This window comes from Phacochoerus africanus, chromosome 11 (assembly GCF_016906955.1).
Source record: "Phacochoerus africanus isolate WHEZ1 chromosome 11, ROS_Pafr_v1, whole genome shotgun sequence".
Taxonomy (NCBI): Eukaryota; Metazoa; Chordata; class Mammalia; order Artiodactyla; family Suidae; genus Phacochoerus; species Phacochoerus africanus.
The window spans coordinates 7,675,079-7,699,161 of record NC_062554.1 but is presented as its reverse complement, the minus strand read 5'-3'; the positions used below and the strand labels follow the sequence as shown (position 1 = coordinate 7,699,161).

The following is a 24,083-nucleotide window of genomic DNA, read 5'->3' as shown; positions in this document are numbered from 1 at the left end:
GAAACAATGAATCCTAATGTAAGTCTTGAACTTTAAGTGATAATGACGTACCAATGCAAGTTTATCATTATTTGGGGGGCTGTGCCTACTGCATATCAAAGTTCCTTGGCCAGGGATCAAACTCACGCCACAGTAGTGACCTGAGCTGAAGCAGTCAGTCTTAACCTGCTATGTCACAATGGAACTCTGACAGTTTATCAGTTTTAACAAATGTACCACTCTGATGGGGGGATGCTGATAACAGGGGAAGGTACGTGGGTGCAGGGTCTGAGGTTTGAGAACTCTACTTTCTCTTTTGTCGTTTTAGGACCACACCCACAACATATGGATGTTTCCAGGCTAGGGAGTCAAATTGGAGCTCCAGCTGCTAGCCTACGTCACAGCTACAGCAACACGGAATCCGAGCTGCATCTGCGACCTACACCACAGCTCACAGCAACACTGGATTGTTAACCCACTGAGCAAGGCCAGGGATCGAACCTGTATCCCCATGAATACTAGTCGGATTCGTTTCTGCTGTGCTACAACAGGAACTCCCTCTGCTCAATTTTATGCAGACCTAACTGCTTATTATTTGTTTTTTTATTTGTTTTTGTTTTGTCATTTTAGGGCCACACCCATGGCACATGGAAGTTCCCAGGTTAGGGGTCAAATTGGAGCTGTAGCTGCCAGACTACGCCACAGCTGCTGTGGCAGATCCAAGCCGAATCTGTGACCTACACCACAGTTCTCAGCAACGCCAAATCCTTAACCCCCTGACTGAGACCAGGGATTGAACCTGTGTCCTGATGGATGCTAGTCAGATTCGTTTTCGATGAGCCACCGTGGGAATTCCACCTCCATACTCTACCCCTGCCCTAATTCCCATTCTCCTATCCTTCCTGTTCTTGTCTGTTCAACTTGAATCCATCCTCCAAGGTTCAAGACAGTTTTTTTTGGACACCCTTCTCATCTATACCAACCTAAAACACTATCTTCTTTCAAAAAACTATTATATTTTGCATTAAGTAAATCATTAAGTTATTTCAGCCAAAATTTCTGTTCTCTGTTTAATAGGCATTAGTCTCATCTGCTAAATTGAGTATGGTGGTACTTACTCAAATGGAGTAACTGTAACATGTACTTCCTTTGCAGATTCCAAAGCAACAGAAACATGTAGATATCCAATAAATACTAATCTTACGGTGAAATAACAATACCAGCTCCAGAGCAGGAAAGAACAAAGAAGAAAAGAAGAAACTAAGGCAAACACTAAAGGAGTCTAAGGAACAAAATAATTTCATATACTGTTATCCACTTACTGGGTGTCTGCTCAGGGGAGCCGAGGTTTATAGAGTTGTCAGCAGCACCCACAGCCACTCCATTGATAGAACAACCACAGTCTGCGATGACTCCCAGGCAGGCTGAGCGGCCGCAATCCCAAAGTCGTGCTGTCCCATCTCGAGAACCAGATACCACATTCTTGCCCCGCTCAACAATAGCTGTATCTAGGACACCTGGCAGAGAAAATTTAAAAAAAAAAAAAGACCCTAAGATGAAGTGGAGAGTAAAGGAACTCCAAGAGCAGAGAAAGATGTGCGTCAATGACTCCACTCCTTCACAAGCACGTACTGGATAAATACTACATGCTGGGTACATTCAAGTACCAGGGAAAGAAATACAACGGAGTTCCTGCTTCCCAGTGGGTCAAAGACTGGCTGTGCGAGCCAGACATGGAAAAAGAAGCGTTGGAATTAATTTTTAGAGACATGTTCTAGAGCAGTGGTTGTGAAGTTTTTGTTTTGTTTTGTCTTTTTTTTTTTTGCCACTTCTTGGGCCTCTTCCGCGGCATATAGACGTTCCCAGGCTAGGGGTCGAATCAGAGCTGTAGCCACCGGCCTACGCCAGAGCCACAACCACTCGGGACCCGAGCCGCATCTGCAACCTACACCACAGCTGACAGCAACGCCGGATCCTCAACCCACTGAGCAAGGCCAGGGTCCGAACCCGGAACCTCATGGTTCCTAGTCGGATTCGTTAACCACTGCACCACGACGGGAACTCCTAAAATTTTTTTTTGTCTATTCTAGGGCTGCACCCACAGCATATGGAGGTTCCCAGGCTAGGAGTCGAATAGGAGCTGTAGCTGCTGGCCTACGCCACAACCACAGCAACGCAGGATCTGAGCCTCTTTTGCAACCTACACCACAGTCCATGGCAATGCCAGATCCTTGACTCACTGAGCGAGGCCAGGGATGGAACCTGCAACCTCATGGTTCCCAGTTGGATTCGTTAACCACTGAGCCACCACGGGAACTCCTGTACTGACTCCCTTATGACTATGTTTCCATATACTAAAAGCAGTAAGCAAGCCAGGGACTTAACTAAGCTAAGATTAAAAGGTATCTTTTACAACAGATTTTATTGCAGAGCTACTCTATTAGTGTTCCAGTGGTTCTTTGCAATAAGCATCAGGTTATTTTCAGTCCAGTCTTCCTTTTATTTATTTATTTGGCCAAGTCCACAGCATGCAGAAGTTCCTGGGCCAGGGATCGAACCTATACCACAGCAGTAACCAGAGCCACAGCAGTGAGAATGCAGGATCCTTAACCTGCTGAGCCAGCAGGGAACTCCCCAATCTTCTTTTACATCCTGCTTGCCAAAACTTATCCCAGGCAATAAAAGAACATGTTCTCATTTGTGCCATATTTTAGATTCCACATAAAAGTGAATTCATCTACAACACAGAAATAAACTCACAGACACAGAAAACAGACTTTGTTTGCCAAGGGGGAGGGGAAAGGGAGTGGGATGAAGTGGAAGTTTGGGGTTAGTCGTTGCAAACTATTACATTTAGAATGGATAAACAGTGAGGTCCTACTATGTAGCATGGGAATTATAACCAATTTCCTGGGATAGATGGTAAAGGAAAAGACTAAAAAAATGTTTAAGTGAGTCACTTTGCTGTACAGCAGAAATTGCCACAACATTGTAAATCAACCATATTTTTTAAATTTTTTTTTTATTTTTTGCTTTTTAGGGCCACACCTGTAGCATATGGAAGGTCCCCAGGCCTCACACCTTTAAGGTGGCCAGATCCAAGATTAATCCCTCAGTGTTTCTCTAGACTCCTCTGGCTCCTGGACTCCCCAGCTGCACAGGCCACTATGACTCCTCAGACTTGTCAGTTCTTTGGGCTGAATGTGAGGAAGGCTGTAAATATCCCCTCTATTCCGTTTCAATGCAACCATGTATTTAAGACATAGAAGTAAATCCATTTATTTGCTAAGGTTAACATGTATGTTTGCTAGTGATTTGTATGTAATCTGACAAACCCTTATAAAAAAATATTAAAACTTAAAAAACCAGAGTGCCTGCTGTGGCTCACGGGGTTAAGAACCCTACTAGTATCCATGAGGATTCAGGTTCAATCCCTGGCCTTGCTCAGTGGGATAAGAATCCAGCGTTGCCACAAGCTGCAGTGTGGGTCTCAGGTGCAGCTCAGATCTGGCATGGTTGTGGCTGTGGCACAGGCTGGCAACTACAGCTCAGATTTGACCCCTAGCCTGGGGACTTCCATATGCTACAGGTACAGCCCTAAAAATTTAAAAAAAAAAAAAAGGAAAGAAAAAAACAATCCAACTGCAGTGGCTCAGGTCACTGTGGAAGGGCAGGTTCGATCCCTGGCATGGTACAGTGGGTTAAAAATATCCACAGCTACAGCTTAGATTCACTCCCTGGCCTGGGAATTTCCATATGCTGCAGGTGTGTCTGCAAACAAAGGAAAAAACCTTAAAAATCAACCTCTACACACAAATTATTTATAATATAGTTGGAGTTCTCTTGTGGCACAATGGTCAAAGGATCCAGCATTGTCACTGCAGTGGTTTGGGTCACTGTTGTAGCACAGGTTCAGTCTCTGGCCCAGGAACTTCCACATGCTGTGGATATGGCCAAAAAAAAAAAAAAAAGAGAGAGAGAGAGAGAGAATATTATTTATAATATAGTAACAAAGCAAAACCACTGCATTAAATATCATAAGCACAGGGTAACACACAATTAATTAATTCCCAAATGAGTGGTACAGATGATGTGTCTTATGGTTCCAAAGAAGGGAATCAGGTAAGAAATTATTTAGGGATGTTATTAAAGTTTCAAAAACATCCAAGCTTGTCAAAATAAAAATGGCATATTTATCACATTATTTTAACATTCCAAATTAAGGATAAAACATGCCTAAATTATATTTTTTCCTAACAAACTAACCAGTCAGTTACAGAGGGGAAAAGTGTTCTCACTCTGTCTCTACTATCTGATATCAGCTGGTTACATGGTTCACCCATTCGAAACAGTAGAAGTGTCATGTAAATCCACTGAAATCGACAGTCAGCACCAAGCTCTATCTGATGTCTGGTGATGCAGCTCTTTGCAACCCAGCTTTTATCATTGCCTCAGCTAAAGGACGAAAGAGAGAGAAAAAGCGGGCACACCTCTCTCTCTCTCTCTCCAAGCACACGAGTAGATAGTCTGCCTTGAAGGCTTTCTTCCCCTCATCAATTATGGAAAACAATGATCTACACAAGGAAGTTAGTTCTAAATCACAACAACAAGACGGAGCAGGAGAGGAATTTCTACTCCTTGGGGCAATATCAGTGCATCTACATGGTCAGTTGGATGGATTATTTGTGTTTTTGTGGACAACTGCATTCTCTATCTTTTTGGTGATTCCTATCTGGGGATCATTAGAGCAGCCTTTGGGAGAAGTCACTCTTCATACCTCCTTTGTGACCTTTAAAGGTCACTACGCAGCTAGCATCTTCAGCTGACCAGATCTTCAGCTGGGCGTCCATTCCCCCACTCAGAACCACAAGGCCTGATGGGAAAAACCTGCAACAATTCACATCAAACACATGTCCTTCCAATACTCTCTGGAAAAACAAAAGAAAATTCCATGCTAGTTCTTTTGTCCTCCCACATCCTTGGTCCTTTAAATGAAATATCTACATGCTGGATTTTATTATTTTACTCTATTTTATTTTATTATTTTTGCTTTTTTTTTTTAGGGCACCACCCGCGGCATATGGAGGTTCCCAGGCTAGGGGTCTAATCGAAGCTGCAGCTGCCGGCCTACACCACAGCCACAGCAACACCAGATCCGAGCCGCATCTGCGGCTCATGGCAGCTCACGGCAACGCCAGATCCTTGATCCACTGAGCAAGGCCAAGGATCAAATTCGCCACCTCATGATTCCTAGTCAGATTCGTTTCTGCTGTGCCATGACGGGAACTCCTCATCTGTCTACCAGGTAGTGTTCTAAGGGTTGCTGGCTCCCTTTCCTGTGCTTCGGCTACAGATGTTGTGGGTCTGAACTCCATGGCTCTCATAGCCATCCGAAAGTCTATATATAAAGAGCTAAGAAAGCTTGAGGACTCTTTAACCCATCTTTTCTTAAAATCCGCTGCTCCGTTCAGGTTGGGGGGCTCAGCCATATAGTCAGGGTTAGGCACCTAGTTACTGTGTCCTAGAAATGGATCACCGAAGGCAGTTCAGACCAAGGGACCATCCACTCAGTCATTCACTAGCCTGGCTCTTCCACTGTTTCAGCCCCAAGTTTTTTCTGGCAAATTACCAAACTCGAGCATGGTTCTCAGATCAAGAAACAGAAGAATGAAGGTCAACTGAAGTGCAGTAGTCCTACAGTTTCATAATGGGCCACTCTTCTTTCCACAGCCCAGTCTAAGAGTTCTCAGATGTAAGTCCCTGAAAGTGTAAACAAAGCCTTTACCCTGAGCTCTCCATTGGAAGCCTGCCAGACTTTCATGCTCCCATCGGTACTAGAAGACACCCCAAGGCCTCCTCCGCTGGAAATGTCCAGGCATGTTATCTGTTCAAAAGACAAAACAAGCAACAACAACAACAATAACAACAACAACAACAACAAAAGACAATAAATAAATAAATAAATAAATAAAAATAAAAGACAAAACAATCAGTGCTACAGATAAGGACATGCTCTTCCTCCCTTGAAACATGCTGTAAACCTCTCCCATTTCATCAAGCCTAGACCCAACACAAAGGACATGGGTTTCATGTGAAGGCTGAGTTATCATCACTGATCCCCCAACAAAGCCAAAAAATTTCTTTTTTTTTTTTGTCTTTTTGCTATTTCTTTGGGCCGCTCCCTCGGCATATGGAGGTTCCCAGGCTAGGGGTCGAATCGGAGCTGTAGCCGCCAGCCTACGCCAGAGCCACAGCAACGCGCGATCCGAGCCGTGTCTGCAACCCACACCACAGCTCATGGCAACGGCGGATCATTAACCCACTGAGCAAGGGCAGGGACCGAACCCAAAACCTCATGGTTCGTAGTAGGATTCGTTAACCACTGCGCCACGACGGGAACTCCAAAACCCTTTATTTCTTGAAACGAGAAGATATCCTTGCAGTCATCTATAATTTCCTGCTTCAGCTAAAAATTTCTCTATTCCCAAATCATTTCCATAGTTCCCATCTTTTGCTATTTTAAAATTAAGGAGTTCCTGGCAGCTAGAGGTTAAGGATCTGGCATTATCACTGCTGTGGCATGGTTTGATCCCTAGCCTGAGAACTTCTGCATGCAGTGGGTGTAGCCTAAAACTAAAAAAAAAATTTTTTTTAATAAAATTAAGATACCTCTCCTAATTCTTTTTTTGTCTTTTGAGGGCAGAATCTGCAGCATATAGAAGTTCTCAGACTAGGGGTCAAATCAGAGCTGCAGCTGCCAGCCTACACCACAACCATAGCAATATCATAAACTGAGCCGTGTCTGTGACCTACCCCACAGCTTGTGGCAATGTTGGATCCTTAACCAACCAAGTGAGGCCTGGGATCAAACCCACATCTGCATGGATACTAGTTGGGATTTTAAACCGCTGAGCCACAACAGGAACTCCCACCTCTCCTAATTCTTAAGATCCCACTTAAACAAAAGACAGAACTCAAAGATGCATCACAATGATTCAAGGAAAAGCAAAGATGCTTCCAATTTATCTTCCCTCTATAAAATCTTAATTGTACGTGGGAACATATGTATGTATTTCAGAATAAGAACAGAATTCTCAGATTCACTTACACAATTTCAATATACATGCTTACACAATACCCTGACCCCTTTTTTGCTTTTTAGGGCCTCACCAGCAGTATATGGAAGTTCCCAGGCTGGGAGTCAAATCAGAGCTACAGCTGTTGGCCTATACCACAGGCACAGCAACGAGGGATCTGAGCCACATTTATGACCTACACCACAGCTCCTTAACCCAGAGTGAGGCCAGGGATGGAACCTGCATCCTCATGGATCCTAGTCGCATTCATTAACCCCTGAGCTACAAAGAGAACTCCCAAAATACTCTCTTTTAATTAAAAAAAAAACCCACCTCCAGGAGTTCCCATTGTGGCTTAGCAGATTAAGATTCCAACTAGTGACAGTGAGGATGTGGGTTTGATCCCTGGCCTTGCTCAGGGGGTTAAGGATCTGGCATTGCTGAAAGCTGAGGTGTAGGTTGCAGATGTGGCTTGGATCTAGCGCTGCTGTGACTGTGGCCACGGGCTGGCAGCTACACCTCCAATTTGACCCCTAGCCTGGGAACTTTCATATGCCATAGATGAGGCCCTAAAAAAAAGAAAGACAAAACAAAATAAAAACAAACAAACAAAAAAACACACCCAGACCCAAACACCCCAGAAATGCACGACTGAGATATATAATCCCAGTTATATTCCCAGTAGCCATGATTCTCATATGGCCTAAATTATTAAGAAAACTGTGGGAACTTTGGCTTTAATTATTCAACCTTCCGTTTTACATTTCTATGCCAATTAAGCCATAATGAATAGGTTTGGCAAGAAGTAAAGGCATATGTGGTCAACTCTAACACTAAAACTTTTTTATTCTTTATTTTGCTTCCTCAATAAAACAACTGTTAACCATAGTTCCTTTATTTATTTACTTTTTAGGGCCGCGCTCGAAGCTTACAGAAGTTCCCAGCCAAGGGGTCCAATCGGAGCTACAGGACCTGAGCCATGGCTGTGACCTACACCACAGCTGATGGCAATGCCAGATCCTTAACCCACTGCGCGAGGCCAGGGATTGAACCCGAAACCTCATGGTTCCTAGTCAGATCTGTCTGCTGCACCACGATGGGAACTCCTGCAGTTCCTTTATTTTTAATGATTATGACAATAACTACCATTTATGTCCTGCTTTATCATTTATACAACATTTTCAAATACACTGGTTCATTTGCTCCTCTTAATAATCCCATTCTGCTCCTAGCTTTTCGTTGGTGGATACCGCCTCCACGTTCTAGCTGGGAGACATCGCTCACATCTATCTTTCCTCTCCGGGACCCCTGCTACCACCCTAATCCTGGGTCTTAAATTTGACTACTGGTATTGTCAATTTCAACTCTATTCTGGCTCCCCTAGCTACAGAATGAGCTAAGTGTCAGAACCATGTCTAGAAATTTCTTATACAAATCACAGGCTATGTACATAGTAACTACTCAAAAAATAGAACAGTTTGGGAACAAGGATGAAATACCTCATCAACACTAGATGACAAAGGAACGGCATCTCACCTGTATCAGCAAGACCAGCTACTCTTCCCATTCACAGGGTCCCAGAAACAACACATATTTAAACACTTTCCTACTTACTCTGAAATCACTTTAATCCCTGAATCACTTTAATACAGCCCAACCTCTTTCCCGAATCGGGTGACATTTATCAAACTGCCTGATAGGAATCTGCATTTGGTGCACACCTCAAACTTAGTATGTCCCAAACAGAGCTCTTACTCCCCTGCTCCTACCAGTACAACTATGTGTCACCCAATTCAGTAAATGACACCACAATTCCGCCCAATTCTCAAGCCGAAATTTTTGGAATTATCCAAAGTCCTAATTTTCTCTCACACCTCACTCACATCCAAGTCACTGGCAAAGCCTGTCTGGTCTCACACCTCTGGAAGAGAACCTCTACACCACCGTTCTATCCACTGCCACAACCCCACTGCCCGGAAGAGCACCTGGAATACGGTACATGATTAGCAAATGGGTGAATCACTTAATAACGAGCTCAAGTAAGAGAAAGGGAGAATAAGAAATAGAATAAAAGAACAATTAATGATTTTTTTGAAAAATGACTTACTCCTCAAAAGCTAAGTGGTCCTAACTCTGTCAAGGCGTTTCCACCCCCCTCTCAGGGTCTTCAGCTCTGTGTTTGTGTACTGTGGTGGCTGTCAATCAGGGCCCATTTATTCCTAGGGGGACGTTAGGCGAAGTCTGTAAAACATTTTTAGTTGTCACAGCTGGGGGCAGTGTCCCACTGACAACTTGTAGGTAGAGGCCAGGGATGCTAAACATCCTACAATGCATAGAACAGCCCCCTACAAAAAAGAACTACCGAGGAGAGTTCCTGCTGTGGTTCAGCGGGTTAAGAACCTGACACAGTGTCTGTGAGGATGCGGGTTCGATCAGTGAGTTAAAGATCTGGCGTTGCTGTGAGCTGTGGCATAGGTCACAGATGTTAGCCTGGGAACTTCCATATACTGCAGGTGTGGCTGTAAAAAAAAAAAAAAAAAAAGTTATACAGAAGTTCCTGCTGTGGCACATCGGGTTAAGAATCTGACTGCAGGAGTTCCCGTTGTGGCGCAGTGGTTAAGGAATCCGACTAGGAACCATGAGGTTGAGGGTTCGGTCCCTGACCTTGCTCAGTGGGTTAACGATCCGGCGTTGCCGTGGGCTGTGGTGTAGGTTGAAGATGCAGCTCGGATCCCGCGTTGCTATGGCTCTGGCATAGGCCAGCGGCTACAGCTCCGATTAGACCCCTAGCCTGGGAACCTCCGTATGCCGCGGAAGCGGCCCAAAGAAATAGCAAAAAGACCACAAAAAAAAAAAAAAAAAAAGAATCTGACTGCAGAGGCTTGGCTCACTGTGGAGGCCTGGCCCGCACAGTGGGTTAAAGGATCAGGCGTTGCTACAGCCTCAGCACAAGACAGATGGGGCTTGGATTCAATCCCTGGCCCAGGAACTTCCATATGCTATGAGTGTGGCTATTAAAAAAAAAAAAAAAAAAGAATTATTCAGCTTAAAATGTCAATGGTGCCAAGGTTGAGAAACTCTGATATACTGTTTTGTATTCTCTCAGTTCATACGCGCTCTCTGGAGGGGACAGTGATATCGTGTTATCTACCTCAGTTACATATTTTTGAGGCCCTAGTTCTTAGACTGAAAAAGCAATTAAGTCTGAACTATTCATTTCTTCCAAAGTGATAGAACATTGAAAAGTAGATCAAGAGGTCCCACTGTGGTGCAGTGGAAACAAATCCAACTAATATCCATGAGGACACAGGTTCGATCCCTGTCCTTGCTCGGTGAGTTAAGGATGTGGCATTGCCATGAGCTGTAGTGTAATCTGGCTACAGCTCTGATTGGACCCCTAGGCTGGGAACCTCCATATGGAGTGGGTGTGGCCTAAAAAGCAAAAATAAATAAATAAATAAAGATCTATTCTTTAATCACAGCTGAAAAACAGATTAATTGGGGCAATTTTAAATTTTGGATGAAGATGAGAATTCGAGTCCTCCAGATAAAGGATAGATTACTTTGTAGGGCTGTGACATGCTAATCATTTCAAAAAGAAAGTTATTAGACCCCTATTTCAAACCAAATAACAAAGTATGAAATGTGGAGTTCCCATCGTGGTGCAGTGGTTAACGAATCCGCCTAGGAACCATGAGGTTGCGGGTTCGATCCCTGCCCTTGCTCAGTGGGTTAAGGATCCGGCGTTGCCATGAGCTGTGGTGTAGCCTGCAGACGCGGCTTGGATCCCATGTTGCTGTGGCTCTGGCGTAGGCTGGTAGCTACAGCTCCGATTCAACTCCTAGCCTGGGAACCTCTGTATGCTGCAGGAGCAGCCCAAGAAATGGCAAAAAGACAAAAAACAAACAAACAAACAAAAAAACACAAAGTATGAAATGTAAAAAATTAAATAAAAATTCAAATAAAATACTGCATTTATAATTTTATTTAACAAATACATATTGTGCTTGCTATGTTCTGGGCAAAATTCTAATTGCTTCAATCCTCATAATAATCCTCAGAGATGAATATTATTTTTATTTCTATTTTGCAGATAAGGAACCTATAGTACAGGAAAGTTAAGTACCTGGCCTAAAGTCACACCGTAAGTAGCAGAACCAAAATTTGAAACCAGGGGGTCAAATCCAATGAGCCTATCTCTAGCTCTTACCCATTATGCTGTGTAATTACACGTAAACGTATCTAAATCCTGGACTATCCTAAGTAGGATCCCAAAGGCAATCACCATAAACTGACAGGCTTCATTATCGAGAAAATTAAATATATGTCAAAAGAGACCAACAACAAATAACAGTAAGTTAGCAACAACAATCTGCAAAAATATGGCAAAGGATCAATACCCTTAATATAAGGAGAACTCTTACTGGATAGGGCCTTGTAGTAAGTCAACTAATCAAAAAATTCAGTTAAATAGGAGATATTGAAAAATGATATGGAGTTCCCATCGTGGCTCAGTGGTTAACGAATCCGACTAGGAACTCTGGCCTTGCTCAGTGGGTTAAGGATCTGGCGTTGCCGTGAGCTGTGGTGTAGGTCACAGACGCTGCTCAGATCCTGCGTTGCTATGGCTCTGGAGCAGGCCTGGCAGCCGCAGCTCCAACTGGACCCCTACCCTGGGAACCTCCATATGCTGTGGGGAGTAGCCCAAGAAATGGCAAAAAGACAAAAAATAAATTAATTAAATAAATAAATAATGATATATAAATATCTACATTTTAACTCAAAATATATACATGTATATTAAAATTCACTAATCACATTAGTCCACTAATTACTATAGGGAAGCTTTACCTTGACTTTCTTATAATAAACTATAACCAAAAAGTACACAACTTCCACATTCTTTAAAGCAAGGCAAATCTCAAATCTTGAGTCATAGCTACAAAGCAATCTAAGCAAAAATTCATCCAGGATTAAAAAAAAAAATTACCCCTTACATTTTATTTTTATCTTGTCCACCCAAACTAGAATAGCAGGTTTGAAAAAGATCCTCCTTATCAAGCCTTTTTTTTTTTTTGTCTTTTTGCCTTTTCTAGGGCCGCTTCCTGAGGCATATGGAGGTTCCAAGGCTAGGAGTCTAATCGGAGCTGTAGCTGCTAAGCCTACGCCAGAGTCACAGCAACACGGGATCCGAGCCGCATCTGCAACCTACACCACAGCTCATGGCAACGGCAACGCCGGATCCTTAACCCACTGAGCAAGGCCAGGGATCGAACCGGCAACCTCATGGTTCTTAGATTAATTAACCACTGAGCCACGACGGGAACTCCCTTATCAAGTCTTTGCAAAGCAATCAATTTAGTTTTCAAAGACAAATGGGCATCATAACCGACCCCTGTAATCATTCACCTTAACTTACAGTGGCAGGATGCAGACCTCAGAGATCTTATAACCTGCAAATGCGTTTCGGGCATGAGTCAGATGGTTTACAGAGGAAATGCAGAGCAACAAGTGACTCAATAAATCAGTGAAACAGAAGGCAGTTAGAAGATACCAAAATCCTTATAATTTATATTCCCTGTGACTCAGCAACTTTTAGAAACGTATTCTAATTTCTTATCTTTGTGAGTAAAGAGTTAGCTATGTCATCAAAGTATGAAGTCATGAAATAGGAAAAAACTGAATATCCAGAAATGTGAAGTTAGAAAAATAAATTATAATAAAGTCATACAATGGAATACTATGCAACTCAAACATAAAATGATGTGCATGATTATTAAGGAATAAAAAGTTATAAAACAGCTTGTACTGTAAAAACCTATTACGGTAAAATATTTAAAGAAAAAAGGTTGGGGGAATCAGGTAAAATAATGATATATAGGAGTTCCCGTTGTGGCGCAGTGGTTAACGAATCCGACTAGGAACCATGAGGTTGTGGGTTCGGTCCCTGCCCTCGCTCAGTGGGTTAACGATCCGGCGTTGCCGTGAGCTGTGGTGTAGGTTGCAGACTCGGCTCGGATCCCGCGTTGCTGTGGCTCTGGCGTAGGCCGGTGGCTACAGCTCCGATTCGACCCCTAGCCTGGGAACCTCCATATGCCGCGGGAGCGGCCCAAGAAATAGCAAAAAGACCAAAAATAAATAAATAAATAAAAGATACGTAAAGCTCAGCATGGCACTGGCACATCACAGGCAATCAATAAATGTTAGATATTACTACTATGATTATTATTTTACTTTTAAAAATTGAGATATAGTTAAAATATTATGTTATAGATAAATAACACAGTGAGTCAATTTTTAAAGGTTATAGTCCATTTACAGTTATAAAATAGTGGCTATATTCCCTTTGCTGGGAAATACATCCTACAGCATCTCTGTTTTATACACAGGAGTGTCTACCTCTTAATCCCCTCCCTCCCCTCACTGGTAACCACTAGTTTATTCTCTACATCTGTAAGTCTCATTCCTTTTGGTTTTATTCACTAATTTTATTTTTCAGATTTCACATGTAAGTGATATCATTCAGTATTTGTCTTTGACTTATTTCACTTAGCAATAAGTCTACCCATGTTGCTGCAAATGGCAACATTAATATCATTATTATTAATGAGTGCTATACAACAAAAGCTCATAGGAGTTATCTTTAGATTACAGAAAAATGAAGTGATTTTCACATGTTTTTATATTTCCTAAATTTTCGCCACTAAATATGTATTTGTTTTGGAATAAGGGTTAAAAAAAAAGGGGGGGTTTCAAAATGTATCACACAATAAAAAGCACGAAGCTTTAATATAATCAGTTTATCCACCTATTTCTCATTTCTGTTTCCAAAATATCTATGGTAGGGGAAAGGGTTTCATCACAAAGACTTTTGAAAACTACTCCTCGGTGTGCCCATTGCTGCGCAGTGCAGACAAATCCAACCAGTATCCATGAGGATGTGGGTTCAATCCCTGGTCTCACTCAGTAAGCTAAGGACCCCAGGATCCAGCATTTCCTCGAGCTGCGGCATAGATGGCAGGCATTGCTGTGGCTGTGGTGTAGGCCAGAAGCTGCAGCTCCAATTCAACCCCTGACCTGAGAACTTCCATAGGCTGCAGGTGTGGCCCCCCCAAAAAGAAAAATACTCCTTGATATGGTGTAGTTGGAATTTTGAGAAAATGCCCCTGTCTTGTAGGCAAAGGGACAGAAATAAGAGCGGTGGCAAATTATGCAAACATCAATTACTATTATTATTCAAAAGACAGTAAGTAGCTCTGTTAAAACGTATTATAGGACATTTCATACAATTCCTTTAAGATTACAATGAGTGTTGGAGTTCCCGTCATGGTGCAGTGGTTAATGAATCCGACTAGGAACCATGAGGTTGTGGGTTCGGTCCCCGCCCTTGCTCAGTGGGTTAAGGATCTGTCGTTGCTATGAGCTGTGGTGTAGGTTGCTGACGCACCTCAGATCCCACATTGCTGTGGCTCTGGCGCAGGCCGGCGGCTACAGCTCCGATTAGACTCCTAGCCTGGGAACCTCCATATGCTGTGGGAAGCGGCCCTAGAAAAGACAAAAAAACAAAAAAAAGATTACAGTGAGTGTAGCAATTAACATAACATTGTAAATCAATTATATGTCAATAAAAAATAAATTTAAAAAAAAGACTACCAGTGAGTGGATGTAATAGGACCCAAGTACCAGCTTTGCCAAACATATCATACTTTTTCAGTTGTATTGTCATTTAATGGAAAGTAAATGAAAAACACATAATTATGAATATGTTTATATAATTAGACAAGTACATAAATGAAAAACTAACATGCTATTACACTTTCCCCATATTTTATCAAAGTACTCACACTCTTTGCATGAATTCTTGAAAAAGTAGTATATGGTGCCAAAAACTTCGAAGATGCATTTTCCTTTGGACATGAAATATGAATGCTCTTCTAAACAGAGAAGGAAAGACGGTATCTATCAGTAAATCTACTCCAGCGGAATTAAAGCTTCTTAAAGAAAACATTAGGATGAAAGAAAACTCTTACCTTTTAAGGGTATCCTAAGCCTCCCTCCCCAACCCACAAAACTACCAATCTCCCACAGAGCAGCAGTCCTTTTAACGCAGAGAGCTGCAATTTGGTACATTGAGTCATTATGTGTTTACGTTGAAATAAACTGTCCCATAGAAGACACACCAACAATAAAATACAAGTGACAAACATGAGAACATGACTGTTGGGAAGAAAATCTATCAGTATTCTCAATTAGCACTGGGGGAAGGAAGAGGATAAAAGGATATGAGGAAACAGTACCAGCCTCCAGGTACAGGGCCAAAAAGACTAGTCCAAAAGCAAACCTGCTGCCTCTAGGAACTTTCAGGAAAAATGTGAGACTACGGACACGTATAATTACCAGAGTGAGAAAGCAGGTGGAGGAGATCACGGCAACACACAGGCTCTGTCAGGCGTGCCGTGCCCGTTGCCACCCAGGACTTAAACTGACTACTCTTGTTCAGGCACTGGCCATCATCATCTACCTGTCTTAGGGTTCCCCGTGTGTTCTGTCTGGTCATTATCACCTGTATTTTAGCTACTGTAGCAAGATGGCACCAGTGACACGGCAGTAAACGACACCTAGGACCAGATGTTAGATTCAAGTGACATGACCTCCTAAAGTAGACTCTGTAGCCACTTAAGGTAAGAAGGTTGGTGTTTCAAGGCAGCATGTGCAGAGGTGTAAAAGGCCCGGGAAACACCTCCTCAAGGATTCCTGCAATGTGAACACCCCTTCCTCTAATGGGCAGAATAACACCACCATCCCCTAAGTGCACAGCTCCTACACAGGGCCAAGGTGCTGCTCTCACCAAATGGGCCTCACCTATTATCTCTTCTGCAGTGGTACTTGAAAGTTTCTGGAAATTCTGCTGGACAATAAAAATGTCTTCAATAACCAAGATTTTCTGAACCTCTTTATAAGGCTAATCTATGCATAATAAGCACAGTCCTCACGGGATATTAGAAAGAACAGTTTCAAAGTTATAACAGTCTCATCACTGATAATCAATATGCCCTTATTACAGGCCTTTAGAAAGACAATTAGATTATCTATACAAACAGGACTTTCTTAGCCAGCATATCTATGCCTGGCTGCCTGCAGGCCTTTTATTAAATGAGTTTCTGCTTCTAACTGCATGACAAAGACCACAGAGCTGCAAGGGAGCAACCCAGATTTGGAATTGTCTCCTGTACCCGAAACTGAAGTGTCAGCTAAACTCTCCTGGCTAAACAGTCATTCCAAGCAAGGACATGAGGGGCTCTGAAACATGAGTGTTTGGGCCTCTGTAAGAACTGAGTTTGCTCTCAGGACTATTTCATTTCTTTGGGGCTAATTATATAAAAGATTTCAAGAATCAGTGGTTTTCTCCTGCTTATCAATCCTGCAAATCAACCTTCAATCCATAAACAGACTATGAAGGAAGATAAATGCTGAACTTCCAAAAATGTCAACAGTGGAGAATTATGTGTTAATGAAAATATTTTAAAGAAAAGCTGCAGGAGATATCAAAAGAGCAAAATTCAATGTGAGGAGGAAGTGTGAGTATTCCACATTCAGATAAAATTCAAACTTTGTATCGTTCAGGATTAGGTTTTTAAGCATAATGACAGATTTATTTAACAGAACAATGTCGCAACATGAAATAGCAAAGTGAGTCATGGCAGTTAGGAAACAAATGAATGTTCAACCATAAACACTTACTGTCTGACCCAGTAGGTACATAGCAGAAATTAGCAATGATGTTGGAAGAGATAAGAACTGAATCAGGGCCTGAGTACAAAGGGAAGAAAGGAAGTCAGCACCCAGGCTGCAGATGGATACTGGCATAACACCGAGGAAAAATGTAGGCTTGCAAGATGCGTTACACTTGAAGTTAAAAGAACCAGGTTTCAATTTTGACATAGTCTACCTAGCTTTGATCAGGGGTTAATTAACCTCTCCTTTTTGTCTTTTTTATTTTAGGGCCGCACCTGCGGCATATGGAGGTTCCAGGTCAGGGATCTAATTGTAGCTGTAGCTATTGGTCTGCACCACAGGCATAGCAATGCCAGATTCAAGCCGCGTCTGCAGCCTACACCACAGCTCACAGCAATGCTGGATCCTTAATCCACTGAGAGAGGCCAGGGATCAAACCTTCGTCCTCATTGATGCTAGTCAGATTCATTTCTGCTACGCCAAGACGGGAACTCCCTAATTAACCTGAGTCTGTTTGCCTATCTGCAAAATGGAAATTTAAAATGCCAATCCCGGAGTTCCCACTGTGGCACAGCCACTGCAGTGGCTCAGGCTGTTGTAGAGTTGCAGATTTGAGCCCCAGCCCCACACAATGGTTAAAGGATCCGGCATTGCTGCAGCTGTGGTGCAAGTCACAGCTGCAGCTCAGCTTCAATTTCTGGCCCAGGAACTACCATGTGCCATGGGTGTGGCCACAAAAAAATAAAATGCCAATCCCACAGGATTGACATGATAAACAATAATTCAGTTTTGAAACATTTTACAGCTTCTTTCATAGGCATTCTTACTCCCCAGTAATCAGCCTATGAGGCAGAATATTACCTCCATTTTTAGATGAGGAAACTGAGGCTCAGAGAACTAAGTTATTTGTCCAAAATCATACTGTTAGTAAGTGTCAAAGTAAATGGACTTGGAGTCAGATCTTCTAGCACTTTCTACAACAGTTTTATGAGAAACAAATATAAAATATATAATAATATAGATAAGTAAAAAGGACCCACTGTATAGCACAGGAAGATCTGCTCAATACTTTGTAATAACCTATAAGGGAAAAGAATCTGAAAAAGAATGCATATATGTATATGTGTAACTGATGCATGTTGCCACACACCTGAAACTAACACACTGTAAATCAACTATACATCAATAATTAAATACATATATAACATGTCGCCTATGACTTTGCACAGAGGGTAACGAATAAACATTTGCTAAAAAAATAATTTTTGTGGCAATGCCAGCAGCATACAGAAATTCCAGGGCCAGGTTTTGAACCAGGTCCACAACAACAACAATGCTGGATCTTTAATCCACTGAGCCACCCCAGAACTCCTAAAAATCTTAGGTAAAAAAAAAAAGATTCTCGGAGTTCCCGTCGTGGCGCAGTGGTTAACGAATCCAACTAGGAACCATGAGGTTGCGGGTTCAGTCCCTGGCCTTGTTCAGTGGGTTAAGGATGTGGCATTGCCGTGAGCTGTGCTGTAGGTCGCAAATACGGCTTAAGGGATCTGGCGTGGCTGTGGCGTAGGCCAGCGGCTACAGCTTGAATTACACCCCTAGCCTGGGAACCTCCATATGCCGTGAGTACAGCCCTCAAAAGACAAAAAAACAAAAAAAAAAGAGGAAGCAAAGTCAGAACAATTAATACTCAGTCTGAGCATCTGCTCACCTCAAAGACCAATGGGAAAAACCATTAAGTACTAGCAACATAGGTCTTCACCAATCTGGTGTGGCCAGATTATAAAACTGTGCTGGACGATATGGTAGGCACAGAAAGCTACCAAGTACTTGAAATGTGGCCAATGAAAATGAGGAACTGAATTTTTTTGTTTTTGTTTTTGCTTTGGGCTATACCCATGGAAGGCAGAAGTTCTGAGACCAGGCTCAAACCACTGCCACTGCAGTAACAATGCCAGATCTTTAACCCACTGAATTACAAGGGAAGTCCCAAGGAACTGAATTTTTATTTTTATTTAAAATTTAATTTAGGAGTTCCCGTTGTGGCTCAGTGGTAACTAACCTGACTAGTGTCTATGAGGTTGGGGGGTCAATCCCTGGCCTCGCTCAGCAGGTTAAGGATCTGGAGTTGCTGGGAGCTGTGGTGCAGGTTGCCATCACAGCTCGGATCTGGCACTGCCATTGCTGTGATGTAGGCCGGCAGCTAAGGCTCCAATTTGACCCCTAGCATGGGAACCTCCATATGACGTGGGTGCAGCCCTAAATTAAAATAAATTAATTAGGGAGTTCCTGTCGTAGCGCAGTGGTTAACGACTCCGATTAGGAACCATGAGGTTGCGGGTTCGGTCCCTGCTCTTGCTCAGTGGGTTAATGATCCGGCATTGCCATGAGCTGTGGTGTAGGTCGCAGACACGGCTCGCATCCCGCGTTGCTGTGGCTCTGGCGTAGGCCAGCGGCTACAGCTCCGATTCGATCCCTAGCCTGGGAACCTCCATATGCCGTGGGAGTGGCCCAAGAAACAGCAAAAAGACAAAATAAATAAATAAATAAATAAATAAATAAATAAAATTAACTTTAAATAAAATTTAATTTAAAAATTGATCCTCGATGCAATTATTGGAAAACTTTTTAAGCAGTTTTTTTATTTTTGGAACTTATTTATGTGAATCTATATTTTCAAGTGTAAGGTTTTTAAAACCTAAATACATATCAAGTATTTCCAATAAAAAAATTAGAGTCTCAGAGCTCCCATGGCCTAGTGTTAGGGACTTTGCACTGTCACTGCTGCGGCTGGAGTTCAATCCCTGGGCCAGGAACATCCACATGCCCCAGGCACAGCCAGAAAAAAATTAAGAGTCTGAATTGATTCGTATTCCAGGTGTAAAACAAAGGATCTCAAAGACTTAACAAGAAAAAAGGAATGTAAAGTATCTCTGAGAATTTTTTTTTTCTTTTCTTTTTGGGGCTACACCCATAGCATATGGAGGTTACCAGGCTATGGGTAGAAGCGGAGCTGTAGCTGCTGGCCTACACCGCAGCCACAGCAACAGGGGATCCAAGCCGTCTGCAACCTACATCACAGCTCACGGCAACACCAGATCCTTAATCCACTGAGCAAGGCCAGGGATCAAACCTGCATCCTCATGGATGCTAGTCAGATTTGTTAACAGCTGAGCCACAATGGAAACTCCAGAATTTTTATATTAATTACAGGTTAAAATAGTATTTTAGATATACTGGGTTAAATACAATACATTGTTAAAATTAATCTTGGAAGTTCTCACGTGGTCTAGCAGGTTAAGGATCCAGCACTGCCTCAGCTGTGGCACAGGTCATAACTGCAGCACAGGTTTGATCCCTGCCCTGGGAACTTCCACATGCCATGGGTGTGGCCAAATATAAAAAGATAAAAAATTTAATTTCACCTGTTTTTCTTTTTTTTGGCCACACCCATGGCATATGGAAGCTCCCAGGCCAGAGACCGAACCTGTGCTACCGCTATGATGTGTACCACAAGGCAATTTCCTCACTGGTTTCTTTTTATCTTTCTTATGCGGCTACCAGAAAATTTCAAATTACTTACATGGATATGCACTATAAAATAGATAACAATAGGTCCTATTGTATAGCACAGGGAACTATATTCAACACCTTGTAATAACCTATAATGGAAAATAATCTGAAAAAAGAATATATATATGTATGTATAACTGAATCACTTAGTTGTACACTTGAAATACTGTAAATTAACCACACTTCAATTTAAAAAACTACATATGTTGGAGTTCCCTTTGCAGCTCAGCAAAGGGAACCTGACTAGGACCCATGAGGTTAAGGATCCATTTAACCCACTGAGTGTAGTATAGGTCGCATATGCGGCTTGGATCCCCTGTTGCTGAGGCTGTGGTGTAGGCCAGCAGCTGTACCTCTGATTTGACCCCTAGCCTGGGAACCTCCATATGCCGCAGGTTTGGCCCTAAAATAGCAAAAGAAAAAAAAATTATGTATGTGGCTCACATTATTCATCTCTTGGAAAGCGCTAGTATAAGTGAAGTAAGAGGAAGTTTTACATCTAAAAATACTTCTAAATACAAAAGAAGAATGAAACGACATTCAAAGGCAGTAAAAGCCATGACTACTGTACCAATGAAATGGAGGTGACATTGATGTGCAGATAACAATATAAATATTTAAAGTATACACATAGGCACTAGCATAGCTTTGGACATGGTATCATCTAGAAGGCATAAAAAAACCTACCTTGTTTATTTCATTCACAATAAATCCTTCTGAAGCTATAACCTCTGGGATGCCATCAAGGCCAATTCCTTGACAAGTCAGGCTGCCGTACAAAGTTGGTTTCCCTATATAGCACAAAAGAAGCATGTCTCAAAAAAATAAGAATTAAATATTGTTCTCTTTGAAGACCCAATTCAGGCATCCGTATAGATGGGAGGAAACTGGCTCGTGCAAGATGACCAGGTACTTGTGTTACAAGCGAGGTGACGCAGAAGGAGCACTAGCCTCGGGAACGTGATCTGGAGAGAAGATCACAAGGGCTAAGAGGGAAGAATAAAGAGTGTGAGACATACCAAGACATGCAGAGAAAGCTTTTAGAGTAATCTCAACCTCAATTTTACTGCCTGTGAAATGGAATTCTCCCAGGATGAAACAATGAAGGACACAAATACAGATGCATTTATCCACAGTATCTACACATAATACACAGCGAGGAGTTAGGCTTCAGTAACCTGCAAATCTTGCTTAAAAAGGACCCTGCTTTTGTAGTGATCTGGGCTAAATAAGATCGTATCCCACACATAAAGACAGGCAGATGGTAGAAGGGAGTTAAAAACGTTCTCTTCTACTCTTCTTCTGCACTTTATACATTCATTTCTATAACAGCCCATAACTCGCTGTTTACATTTCTGGCGCCCCACCAGACTGAAGTTCTTGAGTTCAGAAACTAGCAGGTGCCACAAATTATTTAGTAAATAACGACTGCATCAAACCGAAATTCTAGGAGTAAGAGGGAAGTAAAAACCATCAAGAATTCACAGAGAGTGAGAGAGCTTCCTAGGAAGGGTGGGACTTACGTAGGGGCTAGAAAGAAAGATAGGACATGGAGTTCCCATTATAGTGCAGCAGGTTAAGATCCCAACATAGTGTCCTCGAGGATATGAGTTTGATCCCTGGCCTTGTTCCATGGGTTAAAGATCCGGCGTTGTGTGAGCTGCACCATAGGTCACAGACACAGCTCAGATCCTGAAGTGCTGTGGCTGTGGCACAGGCAGCAGCTGCAGCTCTGAGTGGACCCCTAGCCTGGGAACTTCCATGTGCTGCAGGTGCAGCCCTAAAAAGCAAAGAAAAAACAAGTGTGGAATTAGATAGTGGTTATAGACATACAACTCTCTGAATATACTAAAATCCACTGAATTTACACTTGAAAAGGGTAAACCTTATCATATGTGAATTATATATATATATATATTTTTTCTTTTTGCCTTTTCTAGGGTCGCTTTTTTTTTCTTTTTTCTTTTTTTTTTTTGTCTTTTTAGCTATTTCTTGGGCCGCTCCCGCGGCATATGGAGGTTCCCAGGCTAGGGGTTGAATCGGAGCTGTAGCCACCGGCCTACGCCAGAGCCACAGCAACTCGGGATCCGAGCCGCGTCTGCGACCTGCACCACAGCTCACGGCGACGCCGGATCGTTAACCCACTGAGCAAGGGCAGGGACCGAATACACAACCTCATGGTTCCTAGTCGGATTCGTTAACCACTGCGCCACCACGGGAACTCCCCAGAATCTTAATAGTACCAACTGCTTGTTGTGAGAAGCAGAAATAATGTATGTAAAGCATCCAGAATATAGCACACATTTTATTTCAGTAAAACTGTTATTTTAGGAATTTCCATTGTGGCTTAGCGGTAACGAATCTGACTAGTATCCATGAGGATGGGGGTTCAAGCCCTGGTCTCGCTCAGTGGGTTAAGGACCCAGCATTGCCATGAGCTGTGGTGTAGGTCACAGATGCAGCTCAGATCTGGCATTGCCGGGGCTGTGATTAGGCTGGCAGCTACGGCTCTGATTTGACCTCTTGCCTGGGAACTTCCACATGCCACAGATTAGACCCTATAAAGACAAAAACAAAAAAACCAAAAAACAAAACCCCAAACAAACAAAAAACCTTGTCATTTTAGGGAAAACAAAACCCCTCTTCTTAAGAGTTGATCCCACCTCCAACATCACAAAGAAAACTGAGGCTATAAGATCCTCTCAAGTTTCCACATTCTGGTCTACATATTTATCTACATCTACACTTAGCCTCATCTTCTTTCATCTTAGTCTTTTAGACTTAATTCAATTTCCTTCTCTCTCCTCCAACACATTGATTTTTCAGTTGGTCCTTTCTTTTTCTGCCTACAACCTATATTTTAATTGCTCTCCAATTAGTTCCCATCTTTAAAAATAAAATGAAAACCCTGAATATGATACCTTCTAGCCACCATGCAGCACCAATTTCCTCAAAAGAAAACTCTCTTTAAAACTCTATTTATTTATTTATTTGCATTTTAGGGCTACACCCACATGGAAGTTCCCAGGCTGGGGGTTGAGTAAGAGCTGCAGCAGCTGGCCTACACCACAGCCACACTAACGCAGGATTTGAGCTGCATCTGCAACCTACACCACAGCTCACGGCAATGATGGATCCCTAACCCACTGAGCAAGGCCAGGGATTGAACCCACATCCTCATGGTTACTAGTCAGGTTCGTTACCACTGAGCCACAATGGGAACTCCTAAAACTCTATTTCTCAGAGAAAGATAAACACCATATACCACTTATATGTGGAATCTGACGAACCTATCCACAAAAGAGAAATGGACTCACAGATACAGACAACAGACTTATGGATGCTAAAGGGAAGGGGGAAGATGGGATGGACGGGGAGTTTGGGGTTAGGAGATGCAAACTACTACATTTAGAATGGATAAGCAATGAGGTCCTACGTATAGCACAGGGAACTGTGTCCAATCTCTTGGGACAGAAGATGATGGGGGACAATATGAGGAAAAGAATGTGTGTGTATACATATATATACATGTATGACTGGGTCACTTTGCTGTACAGCAGAAATTGGCACAACATTGTAAATTAACCATAATTTTAAAAAAACCTCTATTTCTCATTGAAATAGACTATATGATTATATAAAGGCATCAAGAGTCTCTGAAATGAAAAATAATCAGTGAAACGAAACTTTCTCACAAATTAGAAGGAAAAAAAATTTTAATGT

The 24,083-nt window shown here is 42.4% G+C and overlaps 1 protein-coding gene across 3 annotated transcripts in view; it reads right to left on the bottom strand.

The window, feature by feature from the left end:
• PAAF1 (proteasomal ATPase associated factor 1) overlaps positions 1-24,083 on the bottom strand; it is a 46,978-nt gene that overhangs the window by 20,765 nt on the left and 2,130 nt on the right. For 2 of the 3 annotated variants that reach the window (XM_047752860.1, XM_047752862.1), the window contains 6 exons: positions 21,048-21,151; positions 16,797-16,865; positions 14,900-14,989; positions 5,765-5,863; positions 4,757-4,907; positions 1,302-1,496 (listed from right to left, as the gene is read on the bottom strand). In XM_047752860.1, coding sequence (XP_047608816.1) covers positions 1,302-1,496; positions 4,757-4,907; positions 5,765-5,863; positions 14,900-14,989; positions 16,797-16,865; positions 21,048-21,151 — 708 coding nt within the window. The remainder of the gene's footprint in view (positions 1-1,301; positions 1,497-4,756; positions 4,908-5,764; positions 5,864-14,899; positions 14,990-16,796; positions 16,866-21,047; positions 21,152-24,083) is intronic. The other variant, XM_047752861.1, reaches the window with a different exon arrangement.